The following is a 16,444-nucleotide window of genomic DNA, read 5'->3' as shown; positions in this document are numbered from 1 at the left end:
AATGATGATATAATCGATGACTTCCAACTAGAGGTAGTAAAGGTGGCACTCAAGAATTAACTTGTCACGAGATATGAGCATCACTATAGTGTATAATTATGTATGCATGTAGCATCGCTACCATTTCCGTGTTAAAATATGCAAAAAATTACATAGTTCATAGGAACTCATTTTATGGAGAACACATACACAAAAGCCAAACATACATGAGCATATCCTTGTAGGGTCGATTACTTTATATGGCTCTCATGATGATATTCTTTGAATTAATGATGTTTGTGAGTGCAACACACTTTGAGGTATGTGATCATTTTAGGATTCATACACAAAATGTAATAGTGAGATTTGCATACCAATATCATTTCCCATTTAATTTTTTTTCTATATTGAGATAATATCTTGGTAGATGTATATAGTGACATGGAATGATTTTGTGTGACATTGAGCTAATTCTCCTAGACTTTTTACCTATTTGCACACACATATCCCTATCCACTTAACCCTACTCTATCCATTGATGTGAAATGTTACACATTCATTTTATCTACCTACTCATTACATCTATCTATTCACTTACCTCAATCTAGCCATCTACAACGTAGATTTGATCTATGAACTTGTTCCTTTCTAATTAAAAATAAAAAATTCAAATTGGCCAAACTTGCCTCCACCCTTCTACCTTGGAATGACTAAACATGTTTGGCATAGTTTGATGTTATGTACTGATATTTAAAGACATTCAATGCATTCATTCTAATCATCAAGGAATAATTCAAAAATCATTTTATTTTATAACTTTGGAGTCAAAATTTGTTTTGGTGAACAAGAAAGAGTAAACAATTTGCATGCTTTGATGTTAGATTCTTGTGTTTGAGCTTTGTTCGAACAAAGATAAATTACACCTATGACTAATTCCAAAATTTTAACCAAGTATCATCATCCTCATTCAATTTCCAAAACTGTTGGTGTAAATTATGTCTCATAATTACACTTTACTTAAATTGACTTAGGGTAATAGTAGTTTGGATATGAGACACTTAAGGAAGTGTGCACATAGAGATGTATGTAGGAGAAATTTCACCTTTTGTGGTCTTATCTTCTTGTTACATTCCACCTTTACTGATCCATCTAATTCTTGTGGAATATTTTATTATTTCTCCTACCTACCCTCACCTATCCTCCTTTCTCATTGGGACACATGTCACGATCGTGTGCTCACATATCCATATTGTCTTGTCTTTATAAGCAAGTTCATCTTACATTGTATGTAATGATCTAGTTGATAGTTTTTGCTTCTTGATTAGAATACAATTTATTTTTATCAAATCTATTGTTTCTCTTAAGGCATGTTCCCATGTGGCTGCTTAGCTTATTTTAGCTAGCCGCTGATGCTCAAAATTTATAGGAATTATTTGTGGAGCAGCTGGCCCCATGAATATTTATCTTTGCTGCTTATTTGTAAACAAAACGTCTTACCTTTGTATAAATGGTATTAATACTAATTTATGCACTTAAAATTTAAAAAAAAAAATAGAAATAAAATCTTAAAAAAAAGGGGAAAGCAAATTGTGGAGCTGTTTATTTTCAGCCCCACCTTTTCTTCCACAGTTTATTTCTAATTCCTAAACAATAGCTGCTATTCATTGTGCCCTTAAATTCTTACAAAAATACAATATCAATATCTCACTACCAACTATATTTTATTAATTCACACTGCTTGTACTTATTTTGTACATTTATTTAATAAACCCAGACTAACTCATAGGTAAAGATTATTTTCGTTTATAAAATTCTATACAGTATTTATGTAGTGCTTAGTCATTTCATTTTCCAAGCAATTATTGTTAGAAAGTCCATTCTATATTTTGCCCTTGTTTAGAACCTAGCCATCTTCAAATGTAAGGTTTTCTGTATCTGAATAGAAAGTGACATTGAATCCCAAGGGAGGGCCATTATGCAGGAAACAGCTATTACGATGATGTGCAATTTATTTTCACTCTTTATTTTATTTCTACCCAAAAAGTTATTGAGATGAAAGACTAAAATTGTTCCCACTGTCTGTCTATCCTTCAAAAGATGCATTCAATTAGACTTTATCAACCTTGTTGCATGTTGAAAACACTGCTATAACTTGAGGGCAACTGACATTTACAAACGTCAATTGATTTTGTATAGCAGTTGTATGCAATAGTTCATTTATATCCATAGATATGAGGGCGCATCTCAACTGGAGCGAGCTGTTTTGGATCTAGGAAACATAATGGTGAAAGTTCTGGCTTAATCGTGCAGTACGCATAAGCATATGAAGAATTTGAGAGACACTATTGATTGCCTTTGAGACAGTTCAACTTTCATTTTAACATATTGCAAAATAGAAATTCTGGAAGATTACACGAGACATGGATGAACATTGTGGATAGTTTCCCAAAGACTGGTGACATCAAGTTGATGTTACATCTTATTCAGTAAAAAGGAGTCTGCATGTTTCTGCACAGTACTGTACACCTGTGCCTCAGTACATGTCAGAGACGGGACAGAAAGGAGAGAGATGTACTATATATGAAGAACATAACGACAGACTATTTAAGGCCTTCGGCCCTAAAGCAAAATTATGTGTTTGTAAATGAATATTTGATGAAGACTAATATGAGTACTGGATACTGACAGAAATTTACCACCAAAGTGGCGGGGTGCATTTTCATAAGAACTTTCATGACTAACATGTCTGATAACAGCCACACTGTGGGCACATAAATAATTATATTATGTCCCACTTAATGAGCATCACTGTTCACTAGAACCACACCTCCTGCTCACTTTGGTGTCCTGCGCCATTACAGACTTAGATGCCTAGCTTCTCTACACTTCCCATTTCTATGGGTGGGTTGTCCATTCCTTTCTTTTTTCCATTAGCTGGCTTGAAATGTACATCCTTGTGATGTACCTGCTGTATGTAGATAATCCAGAATATCAATGAAAGCATCACCCCGACTGATACAAGTGCCAACCCAATGTACACCCACTTAGTATGTAGGTGAAGATGAGGGCAATAGGAATGATTGATTGTTGTGAATGTATCACGTACAAACTTGCAGTCAATTAGGTCTACGAGAAACGGGGTATAGTGCTTCAACCCATAACCAAGGTTTACTGCAGCTACCAATTGATCATATACCTCTGGTGTTACCCTACCAGGCGAAACACAGATATCATTGGAAACATTGCAGGTATAATTCTGCCAGACCTGCAAACAACATCTATATTGATAAGATACTAATTACAATTTGGAATGCACACTAAATGATGTCAACACAAGGGAGCAGTCTGAAAATTTCTGTTGAGAGTACCTGATCTGCATTCGTAAAATTTACTTGTTGGGGTGAACATTGCTGATCTTTCATCTCATTATCATATGGATTGCAGAGCGCAGGCATTTGTGGTCCAGATTGGTTGTAATAGATTGGACCTGCTGAGGGAGAGACATCTATGTTCGCAACATTCCATATTACTCGATTTATAACATTGACCAAGTCACTTGTTACTTCTTTACTTCTATATAAAGTTTGATTTGCCATAGATTGATTGACACAAGGAAGGATATGGTCAAGGTTAGTATTTGCATTGGGGTGATCCACCCACTCTTCCATGGCGACACAGGTATCTGCAAGAGCACTACAACCAAAATAAACAATGTCACAGAGAATCTTGTTTTGACGATATAATATTTTGATTATTTATCTACAAATAAAAGGGTAGAAAGTAAGTCAAATGACTACATCTGGAAATCCCAAACATTTAAGCTGATAACGTGCTCCTTTTATTGGCAAAAACTAAAGGTGGCAACAAAAGTAGGTGTTCTTGCTCATATGCAAACAAATCTGCTACTCATACATTTAGTGTTCAGTAAAAGATAATAATGAAAAATAAATGCCTTCATTTATTAGTGGGGCAGATGAAATCAAAATTGCAAACCAAGCTTCTTTTTCATAAACAATCTGCAACTCACTAAAATTGGCAAGAATTAATATCTTCTATATGATAAAGATGACAGACCCTGAACTATTTACCTTTGAGAATTCCTATTTAGGTAGACAACAAGCCATTTCCATATGGACATGGTGAAAGCAAAACAATTTCTGGCATTTGTGGAATCTTTTGAACGATGGTATAGAAATCAGAAAACTACTGTTAAATCTGAAATTTAACATAAATCAAAATTCAGAACAGTTATCATGCTTTTAACGCCGGAAAGCATAACACAAGAAAGAACTAACTTATGCTAAATAGTACTTCGATTTTTAAAAGTAGAAAGAAAACAGAACTATGATATTGCTGAATATAGTTTGGGCAGTGCATAGAAGCAGACAAACTTTCGGGCGAGTGTATCAACATGGACTCAAGCTTCCTGTTAAATCTGAAATTTAACAGAAAGCTGAATTCAGAACTGTTACAATGTTTTTTTAAGGCTGGAAAGCATAATACAAGAAATAACTAACTAATGCTAAATAGTGCCTGGATTATGGAAAATAGAAACAAACCAGAACTATGATGTTGCCGATAAATAGTTTGGGTTGTGCATACTGCATAGAAGAGGACAAACTTTATGGCAAGTGGACACAAGCTGAAGGGATGTCAAGCATGGTATGGTCACTGCAAATGTCCCAGACAATCTCCACACTCGTTCCATTTTCTAAGAGAAAAACAACCTAAAAACCTTTTGTTAGCTTCAAAGGAAAGATGAAGACAGCATTGACTTCACAAGAGAAGATACAACGTCAATATACTTGGTTTTCAAAGCAAAGTCATCTTGTTATACCTTCCCCATTAGCAATTTGATCATCTGTGTGTAATTTTATTGGCACAGGTTACAATAATGCTAAGAGAATAATATTGTGAATTCTTGTTTAAGGAATCATGATGTTGCAAGATAGATAATGATTCTGAACTTTAACTTAGTGACTACTCAAAAAATAAACAAATTCAAGCCTTAAATTGACTTTCTCAGTAACATGATGGCATATATTTTGATCCTTAGCTTTTACAGCTTAAATTGTCTCTAGCATTGCACTGTTTTCTCAGCATCCCAACAAACTAGCCCTACTAACCATTGTAAGGATTTTCAGCATCTATTAACAAAACTAAATATCATATATTGAAACTCCAAGACTGGAATAAGCTTCATTAACAGTGAAAAAGTTCATATTTCTAAATAACAATGAACTGGTAAAGATTAATTAATGATCTGAAAAATAAGGAAAATACATAGATGCACAAACTCAGAAATTTATCTTGGGAAAATCCTTTCCCGAAAAAATCCAGCCAAAATGACAGTGCTACCCACTATATTAATCCAAACAATCTATTACAAATACGATGAGAATTTCTGCACCTTAGAATTTGAACACCAAAGTTTTGAAGGTGTTCCAGCAGCATTCTGACAGCATCTCCCTCCAACAAATCTCCTCTCATACTCGAGCATAAGGGAAACCACAAACAAACAAATGAATCTTACAACTAGGGGCAATTTCCATAGCCAATCTACACTTCTAGCTCACATGCTTGGTCAATTAGTCTGCAACATTTTCAGGAGTGTCCACCTTCTCAATCATCACCCTCTAACCCTCCACTACATCATGAATAAAATGTTAATGGACACCAACGTGCTTTGACTATGAATGAAACAAAGAGCTCTTGGCCAAACAAAGAGCATTCTGACTACCACAATCAATCCCCATTATACCCTATCTCAAGCCAACATCAAAACACAACCTTTGAAACCAAACTGCCTCCTTACAAGCATGAGTAGCTACAATGTACTCAACTTCCATAATTGGAAGTACAACCATAGCTTGTCTCTTTTCATCCAACTAACTACACCAAATAGGTTAAAAACGTAGCCACTAAAAGACCTCCTCCTACAAATGTCACCAATTCAATCTATATCAATAATACCTTGTACATTCAACTATTCGCCCACATTAGGTACTCCCTGGTAGCAAATAAAATAATTAGAAGTGCCACAAAGATATCTAAAGATCCTTTTTACAAACCATTTAGGAATGACCCTTAGCCACCAATCATACCTTGAATTTTTCAATTTTACCATTAAAAATCCATTTGACTCCTGAGTTTCCTTTATTTAGGCAAGTGAACCAACTCTCAAGCCTTGTTCTTCTCCAAAGCCACCATCTCCTCATCCATAGCTTTATCATAGGGCTTACTCTCCTTTGCTTAAAATTCCTCCTCCATAGTTCTAAGTTCATCATCACTAGTAGATAATGCAAAAATACAGCGAAGACCAATTGGGCTATACGTCTAGGGTTCTCTTCTTTGCTGAATGGATCTTCTCAAGAGTGAAGTGTGAGGATTTGTTTCTTCTTTGATTCCTCATCTGGATCACCTCCCTCCACAAGTTCCTCGTGAAATTTTGATACATCCTCAAATGCAATTTCATCAATTTTTGGCACTAACTGCACTTCCTTTTTCTCTTCATTTCCTAGTTGCTCAATATAAGACTTGATCTCTCTAAAGATTGCATTATGACTATATACCATAAATTTCTGTCTTAAAATTTCAAAGCTTGGATCCTTTCACACCATGACCATAACCAATGAAGATGCATTTCATAGTTTTGAAATTCAACTTAGACCTCTTCTCCTTTAGAATATGTGTGCATTTATCACAACCAAACACTCCAAGACCATTCCATCAATGTTGTATTATTTCAATATGCAATTCCATTCTAATGAGAGGTATACAGAGTTGTCTTTTGTTAGGCTATTCCATTGTCCTCACAATACTTTTTGAACTCCCCGGAATAGAATTCTCCACCATTGTCCATTTAAGACCTTAATATTCTTCTCCTGATTCTTGAAGACCTCAGATTTTTGTTTAGAAAAACATCCATGTTATTTTGGAGATGGTATCATTGCAACAATAGCTTGAATTTTCCTTCCCAAAAATTGCTTTTGTAAGTTTTCATTGGTTTAGCTCTTGCCTCCAACATATAGAATGAGGCCTGCCCATGTGTGTAGTCTCTATTAATTGGTAACAGAGCCTTGTTTTGATTTACCTATGCTAATGCCCTATTTCTAAATTAACCCTGTATATCTTCTCACTATCATCATTTTCTTTACTCCATCACCCTGTCCTTACCATCCGTATTATTAACCCAGTATAGAGCTCATTTCTATTGCTGCTAAGGGCTAGTGCCGTTTAGGCAGAGAACCATGTGACGGAAAGCATATCTGCGGCATCATAGAAGCATGGTCAAATGGAGGTTGCTGATAATCACCTGACTGAAGCATAATGCTCTTCTGTATCCAAAAATAAATTTTGCTGCTAAAGCACAAGTGTATAAGTATCTGCAAGATGTGACAGCTGTTTCACTACCTGATAAAGTGAGCGGAGGAAGGTTGCAGAAGAAAAAGGTATGGATGAAAGCAGAAATCCAATTTCTGAAAAAGCTTAGTTCTGTCATCATTTTAGTATTTACTGTTTCTAGTATGGCTAAATGAATATACCATGACTTTGCAAGATGAATATTGCAACACCTTTTTAAAGATTATTATGCAAATCTCTGGTTTATAGATGAAACAAAGATTTGTACGTTTCTCTTTGTTATGTAGGCATTATATTAATATAAGATTTACTTCTTCAAATCAGCCAGCATTTCTATAAGTACAGAAAAAGGGAAGTCAGTCATTATGACTGCAGGAATCAGAAGAGATTCAGGGAAGCCTGTTTAGATTACTGAAATTGTTTTTCAGAATCCTACTGTTCCTAAGAATGGGCCATTGATTACTTACCTCGAGTTAAAGAAGCCAGAAGCCGCAACATCTTGAAATCAAAGATTTAGGAATAACCTCTAATCTGAGGATCTCTAAAACCCCTATTCTGATGAGGATCTCTAAAACCCCTATTCTGAAACAATCTGAAACCCCTTCCTTATAAAATTCCTACACATTTCTGAGAAGTCAAAGGCTTCAGCCTTCTCTTAAAAATGACATAATTAGAGACTTAAAAATCTCTGATAAAAATTAAACTCTCTTTAGTGGAGAAAGTACTCCAGAAGAATCTGAGGAAAGAATCCTTGTTAGGAACCAGAAAGCAAGTATAAAACTCGGGCATAAAGAAAAATCTTGGAATCAATGAACAAGTGCTTCTGAATTAAATCTTCCAAGAGAAGGAACAAGAATGAATAAAATATTCATTGAAGGAGGCCAAAATTCTTGATGATTCCAATAGATAACCATATTTAGCATGTGCTTATACAAGGGTCACTCAAGGTAGGCAAGGCAATAATATGTATTCTCCATATTGGTCAATGTTGGGAACATGTCTAATGAGGAAAAGAGAAAGATGGAAAGAGAAAGACATCTGAATGATGCAGCCTATATGGCTAAAATGAATGCTACGAACTTTGATATGTTTGAATTGGATACCTTGAGTTTTTCTTGGAGAAGTTAACTCCTAGGTGACATTGTGTCTTTTTGCCCTCCTTTGAGGTATTGCTCTGACAACAGTTTGCCTTCATGGAAATTTGATGTTATTTGCCACCTTTAACTACAGAGTGATCACATCATCACAACTACCCTGCTCTTGTGGATGCCGTGTGCTATCGTTTGGACAAAAGTTTAGAGCACTTTGGAGGCTCCAAATTGCCCTCTTGCCTCCCAAGGTGTTGCTTGGGCAACACTTGAGGCTTTCTTCTGGACAGCACATGGGATGTTGTCTAGGTGACAACTTGCCCAGGTGTCTCACTACTGCAACTTTTGGAAGCAATGACATAACATGTTGTAATATCCCACTTAATTTTATTTTATTTTTAATTTTTCTTAAATATAATTAATTCAGGCTCAAAATAATATTTTGCATAATTAATTATAATACAAGTTTAACCCAGAAATTGAAGTTTTAACAGTCTATTATCTAATTCAGATATAATACTTTGAATATACTTCAGAAAAGATTTAACTTATCCTTTGATCTGCTATCAACTTGTCCCAAATCTACAGCAATCTGTCTTCACTAAAATGCCTTTGAAATGTCTCAAAAATCTGCATGAATCAGGGGTTTTCATTCTCTAATTTCTAACCCACAGGGTTTCATTCTCTAATTTCTAACCCACAGGGGTTTCATCCTCAGGTTGTTGAACCACAGTCTGTGCTCCATGAGTAATAATTCAGATATAAAATGTATCCACAATATCCCCTTCTCTTTGCTTGCTATCTCTTTGAATACGTTTCTTCTCTAACAGCCACAACTCTTCACATGTCCTTTGATCTTTAATTATAGTTTCACTTAATAATATTCAGTAATTATTTTATTGACTACCTTTTAACCTTATGATTTCCTCTTCTTAGAAAAAAGGCTGTGATTAACTTTTGATTTCCTCTTCTTAGAAAAAAGGCTGTGATTAACTTTTGATTTTGTCTTATTGCTAAATTTTGTCTTACAACTGTGTCTCCTTTCAAACTGAATTTACAGAAGCATACTTTGTAATTTCTGAAGAGGATTAGCAGTGAGTAAACGTCCTTACTGTAATCTGAATTTTTTGCCTCATTTCTTCTGATAACAAGGAACAACCACCTCGTCAAGCTTCAACCTAGATGTGGTACAACTGATCACCATAACAAGATTATCCCAAGAATCTGGCAAACAACACAACAGAGTCATACACTAATCTTATCCATCCATTTTCTCAGGAAAAAGTTTGTTATCAAGATAATTTGTTTGATTAGAAGTCCCCAACTTTCTCCAAAGTTATTTGTGGCATCTTCACCTAATACATTGACAAGCACAAAATCAGCAAGACATGCTAACCAAACTTTTTGCCTTCCTGTCAACTTTTGGTCAGTCTTCAACAGACAAAATAGCTAGATAGTTTTTCTCCATTAAAAGAATTTCAAGGACTCCTTCAAGAGTAGCACCACATTCCATAAGGGCCAAAATCACAACATATAATAATACTAATATATTTGTAAGACTTGCAAGGCATAAAATACACCTAATCCAATATTCTAAAATCCAATGCTACATCCAAAAGTGCTTCATAGCTAATCCCTTCAAGCAGCCTCCTCATCAGTGTTTTCCCTTCAACAACTTTCCACAGCTACAATCATTGTCTTGACATCTTCTCCCTCAACTAAAGCTGCCATTGTCTTCCTGACCTTCCTCTTCCAAAGGCTCACAGGCTTTATATCCTTTGACAAAGTAAACACAAATCTAGGGAGGGATATTTCTAAACAGCTTGTGGATAAGATAATTAAATAACCTTGTAATCAAGACTGATATTTTATCTCTAATGGAAGGATTCTAGGGTCCTAATCTTTATAGAAATAAGATTAACCCCTTTTGAAATTAATTTTGTCACCAACAAACTTGAGAATCCTAGTTTCAACCAAACAAACTTGCAGAGGCAGAGTAGATTTAGAATAACAATTGTAACATTTATAATGAGCTCACATTCAACAAATGGGAACTTACTTGTTAAGTGCAATAAACACGCCGCTAAGAACAAATGTACCCGTCACAAGGAACCATCCAATAATGACCAGCCTGCCAGAAAGAGTAGATCTTGTTCAAGGTGCTGAAAAAATAATAACAAACTTAAAAATCCTATTTACAATTTTTTAGGGAGCATGTTAACTCTTTCAAGAAACCAAAAAAAGGCTTACCCACATATAATATGCGTGAAGCCAAGAATAGTCAATACTGCCAGTCATCATCAACAAAAGAATCAGTCTAAAAATGAAATTTTTTAACCTGTAGAAGAATAGAAGAGCTAGAAACAAAAACACTGGAGCCAGTAAAGCTGGGAACATTCTATTTCAATGTCTGTATAAAAGATGGGGAGAGAGAGAGAGAGAGGCACATACAAAAACCAAGAATGGCTACCAGAAGCATCACACCAGCTACTGCAATTAAGGCATCCCGGCTGCCATATCAAGCTCACACATCTTAGCTTCCAGACAAATCATATCGATGGGAAAGACTTATAGAAAATGCTTTTCAATCATGATTAATAAAATGAGAACAAAATCTTACAGAGCATCAAGAGCTTTCTGTATTTTCTCTGCATTGTCTGTTGTTTTAACTTCAAGTTCATCTGCTGCAATATCTAAGTCTTCATTTAACTGCCCTATCTGATTTTGTTCAGATTCTGGGATCACAATCTGAGCTATGCTTATGTTCTCTGCTTCTGTTAGATATACTGTGACATTCCTAAGGTTCTCAACTACATAATCTGATTGTTTAACTACAAAATCCAGAGTCTGAGAAATCTCATAATGGAATTTATCCTGACCCATTGAGAGCAATATGCATCCTACCCTGAACAGAGACAAGAAAGTCCGTGTCAGGAACAGATTAAAGAAAATTCCTGACTTCGCATCATAAAAAAACATCCACAAGTTACCAAGGCAAATTAGGAGGAAAAACATGAAGAAAACAAATTTAATTAATTTATAAGAATTACAATTGCAATACAGGAATTCACGAAAGAATTTGTATTCAACTACAATGCTAAACAAGATAGCTTGTTACAAACAACACATCTTAAGTATGCCAAATATGCCCAAATTTCAACTTTGGTATATCGTATGACATTGAATAAGCTTAAGCTCAAACCTTAGGATTTTGCAGCATTTAAATTGCCTATCACATATTGTAATGTCAAACATCCTGTAAATTTTAATATTGAGGTTTTAAAGTAAACATCAGAAGAACACAGTATAGTCAGTTTACACTGCAGTGAATGTGAAAAGAATCAACAGCAGTAGAACCCAGTACGAGAGGTGCAGCTCTTGATTCTCCCTTTTGATTATTTGACTGTAGAAATAAAGCACAAAGAAGGCAGGGCCGAATGCAGTAAACCATAAAATGGCAAGAATAAAGCCAGGCGCACCAGTAAAACTGACAGACTGCAAAAAAGAGAAACAAAATCAGCTATTTGCATGAATATTACCAAAATGCCAGATTAAAAGCAGTAAAATGAAATTCAGCTCCCTGTATGAATACCAACAGAACTTGATTACCTAAAATGCAAAGCAGAAAACAGTCGAAGTTGAACGATTTTTTAATATTACAAGCAGAGAAAAGTAACTTGGATTGCATTAATTGGAAAGCTAGAAGGAATCCCATGTGAAGCATTCTTATTAAAAATATATGCCCTTAAGGCCAAGTAGGTCTGGTGTGGTACATTATCAGTAAAGCTATAAAACATATAGTGACAAAGACAGCTTTAAAAATTTGACAAATTCACCCAAAGTTTGATGAAAGATGCATAATGGTAAAATCTTCATAAGAGAAACAAATCAATTCACATGAAGGTGTTGTCTGCAGAACATGTCTATCATCTCGATGAGCTTAAGTCTGAAGCACAGTGACTAGGATTTGGGTGGTATGGAGACAGATAGCTGGGACAGTTGCACCATTTTAAAATCAAATAATAGGGGTAGATGAATAAGTGTGTGACAACATAATATATAATTCCCTTGAGATTGGAGTTTTCTTCTACTCCCATAATACAAATAGCAAATGAGATTGGGCAGAAGGTACTTGCATAGGACCCCTGGAGATTTTGAAACTCACAAATGCAAGCTATATCATACGCTGGTGATCTCAAGGTTATCTTTACTTGTACTTAAAAGAGGTATAGAGACAGATATAGGAGGGACAGGTGCACCATGTTAAAATCACATAAAAAGGGTAGATGAATAAGTGTGTAACAACATGATATATAGTTCCCATGAGATGGGAGTATTTTTGTACTTCTGCAATACAAATATTATATTGAATTGTGTAGAAGGTATTTGCATAGACCCCCCTAGAGAATTTGAACCCCACAGATGTGGGCTATATCATACACCAGTTATCTAAAGGTTATGTGTACTTGTCCTTTTCAGTTTCAAAAATTTCAAGCAGATAATAATTGCAGTGCTACACCATAATTTTAGAAATTTTGACAATAGCATAAGTTAGTGTAAATATCTTACAGCCCAATAGTGTTTGTTGGTAATATTCCATCCACCTCCATACAACCTGAATTTGGACAAAATATCAGGCCGCCTAGTTCGATTCTCAGCCAAAATTATAGAATAATTTGAATTTATGCTGCTGCTCTCAGCATATGCAGGCACAGCAGCAAGTGCAGCAGGGAGGATTTGTTTCAGTCCACGCATCCAAGGGATTGAAGTCATATCAATCGCATTTTGTCTTCCTACACAACAGATCTGCCATTAGACAATAAATTTATTTATGAAACAATGGCAAATTCTGTAATTTGTTTTCCCTACTGAAAATGAACAGCAAATCTGAAGATCTGGCAGTGGTATATGATTTAATTGCAAACTATAATTCTTAATTTTTTTTGTAACAAACGATATCATCACACCAGAGCTAGGAAGGTCAAGGACTTGGTGCTTGCATCTGAAATTTGAATTCATGAACTAAAAAATAACTGGACGACTGCAGTACTCTATTTAATGCAGATTTATAGGCAAACAGAAATTAGCACTATGCAAACCTTTTTAAAGGACATCAAAGATTCATTTAAATCAAAATGACTTCTAAGAATTCTCTACGAAACATTTATGCCTAAGAAATCCTTCAGCCAGTGATTTAAGCAATCTCAACACCTTTCATGGAACACGTTCAAGCAAATTAGAAGATAATTGCAGCAAACTCCTTGGTATTGAAGCAAGTACCCAATATCTTCTAACATTTTAGAGGCAGAATGGATTATCTCTAGAGAAACAGTTCGAGAAGAATTAAAACACATACTCAAACAATCCTATAAAAAAAATTAAGAATCTCTTAAAAAAATCTTTGAATTAATGTAAACATAAAAAATCAAAGGAGGATTTGAACGTATCCTTGGACAAATTTGTGCAAGTACCAAAAATTAACAGTCCTGTGGTAAATCTTTAAAAAAATACAAAAATTAAAAAGAATCATTTTGAAGAAGAAGTCGAGCATATCCTTAAGCAAACATGTGAAAATTTAAAAATTAACATTCTTCATATAAATCGTTGAATCAATGTACATTTGAGCTGTCATTAAGACAAACTTATGCACTTTATAAAGATTTAGTAAGTCTTTAAATAATAAGATAAGAAAGAAACAATTTTAAGAAAACCTCGTCATATCACTGAGCGAACTAGCAATTTTTTTTTCGAAATAAGTGTTTCTAAACAAATCCTAAAAGAATTTTAACCTCAATTCAGCCACGTCTATAAGAAAACTTGTCTTTAGAAAAATATTCACAGAGATCTAAGCAAGAAATGTTTTGAACCAGAACTCAATGGCAAACAGAAAAAGGTTTCTACAAACTGAAATTCTTTAATCAAAGGTTCAAGGAAATGCAAACAAGAAACACTGTCGAGAAAGATTTTAACACATATTTAATAAAACTCATGGCATACTTAGGAACAATGGGCCTTCCAGAAAATCGTAAAAGGGAAATATAACCAATAAAACTTTTGGAAAAGGATCGCAGCACGTCTTTTAGCAATTTTCTCTGGTTTTCAAAAAGTAACAGTCCTTAAGACAGACCTAAGTATTTAATCTATTTTAGAAGACTAGAAGCACGTATTTCAAAAATATTATGTAATCCTTTCAACGCTTGTGAGCCCTTAAACAAATGTTTGTTAGAAATGTAAGCGAAAAACATTTTCAAGAAAGAATTGGAACAAGTCCCCTTAAATAAGCATTGAACGTTTTACTTCTAAGAATTAGAAGCCCTGATGCAAATATTCAAAGAAATATCGGAAATTAACATCCTCCAGAAAGATTCTCCATCACAAATCCGTGAGGAATCTTACAAAAATTTCTGGAATTACGAGACGCAGAAGTAAACTGAAAGAAAGTAAAGTTTCCCAGAAGGATTCAGGCATATCCTTAGAAATCTACTGAAATTCTCAGAGTTGAATGGTTTTAAGAGAATCTTTTTTAACAAAACAAAGACTCAAATACATCCTTGGGCAAATCTATCGAAAATTTAAAGGATTAAATATTCATCAGCGAATGTTCTGAAAAATGCATGGCGTGCATCCTTCAGGGAAGGTATTGAATCTTTTTGCAGCAAACAATGCAGAATCTTATCTTGAAAGTTTGCATTGCAAACTCAACCTCCGCGGTATAACCAAAAACATCAAGTACGACAACTTACCACTGATATAACGCTCCGTCGGCACAAATTCATCCCCAACGAGTGAGAAACCCTCTGATTTGGCCATCTCGGCACAAAATAGCAACAAAATCAGAGATAACAACAACACTCTCAAAAATCCACAACCTCTCCCACACATTTCCAGCATTTCAGCACAAAACCGGAGCCGACAACTCCACGCACCATGAAGACTTATTTCCATCTTCAACATCAACTAAAAACAAAGCAAAAGAACGCAACCTTCAAGCCAATGCCACTCCACATGCCGGCCAAAGGCTCTGCCTCTGAGACAAATCCATTTCATTTACGCTCCTAACAATCTCCCCCACCAAAACACCAAAAAAACACACTCAGCAACGAGCAAATGACCGACAAAGTCACAACAACATCTGATTCAGCTTTTCGCGGCTTAATTGACGGAATTAAGCTACTTTTCTCCTCAAATCCACCAAAGCATCTAAAAACACTAAAATTACGACGAATTTAAACTGCTTATAGCAACTTTTCCAACACAGAAATGCCGCAATCCTGGATTTAGCATTAATTGAGCTAGCTGTGTCCAAATCCCGCAAACGTCAGCTCGTTCGACGGAGCTCGATGAGTTTAGATCGGCAATTCCAATTTCATAAATCGAATGCGTGTGATTTGCGTGTTTTCAAGAGATATGAATAACAATCTTACCAACTAAAGGCAAGATTTGATACATTACTTTCTTATCTCTTCTTTCTTTTTGCCGTATCAATCTCTGCACTCTGGCGCGACATTTTTTGCCGTGCATCTGCTGTGCTGTTAAGGTTCTTGCGGGATGGAGACTTTATATGGCTTCCGATGTTTGATCTCGCCGTCGGTTGAGCATTAGGTGTGCACTGTTTAGTGGAGGCAAGTAGCCCTAAGGTTAAGCGCAAAACTTTCCCGATCCCACCGACGTAAGACGCTTTTTGCAACGCGATATTTATTGTGTCCGTACACTGTGTATTCGTATGAACTGTTGTCGTATACGGTGTCTACGTAGAATACATATATACGGTTGTTAATAACCTTCATAGCCAGACAGCCTTTTGACCGATAAAGACACGACAAGAATCTTGATTTTTTTTAATAAAAGCTTAAAGCAAACAAGTAATATAATAATAATTAAGTCCAGAATGGCATTCACACGACAAATTTGCAAGGAAAGCTCATTAATATGCATTTAAAATTACAAACAAGAGATTTGTCAGAATGAATTGTATGGGCTGTAGGATTTATTATTATGAAATAAATTGGAATTTT

The 16,444-nt window shown here is 35.2% G+C and overlaps 1 protein-coding gene across 1 annotated transcript; it reads right to left on the bottom strand.

Annotated features, from left to right (window-relative positions):
* Nucleotides 1–2,324: 2,324 nt before the first annotated feature.
* LOC131026754 (uncharacterized) lies at nucleotides 2,325–16,040 on the bottom strand. Its single transcript, XM_057956695.2, has 9 exons — nucleotides 15,173–16,040; nucleotides 12,999–13,222; nucleotides 11,749–11,924; nucleotides 11,050–11,334; nucleotides 10,881–10,939; nucleotides 10,680–10,716; nucleotides 10,489–10,560; nucleotides 3,348–3,672; nucleotides 2,325–3,244 (listed from the first exon to the last, which is right to left on the bottom strand). Exons 1-9 carry the CDS (start codon nucleotides 15,381–15,383, stop codon nucleotides 2,843–2,845), a joined length of 1,791 nt encoding a protein of 596 aa, XP_057812678.1. The 5' UTR covers nucleotides 15,384–16,040; the 3' UTR covers nucleotides 2,325–2,842.
* Between the last annotated feature and the right edge of the window lie 404 nt (nucleotides 16,041–16,444).

Source organism: Cryptomeria japonica, chromosome 1, assembly GCF_030272615.1.
Source record: "Cryptomeria japonica chromosome 1, Sugi_1.0, whole genome shotgun sequence".
Taxonomy (NCBI): Eukaryota; Viridiplantae; Streptophyta; class Pinopsida; order Cupressales; family Cupressaceae; genus Cryptomeria; species Cryptomeria japonica.
Note: the sequence above shows the minus strand (reverse complement) of the source record. Positions and strands in the feature narration are given on the sequence as shown.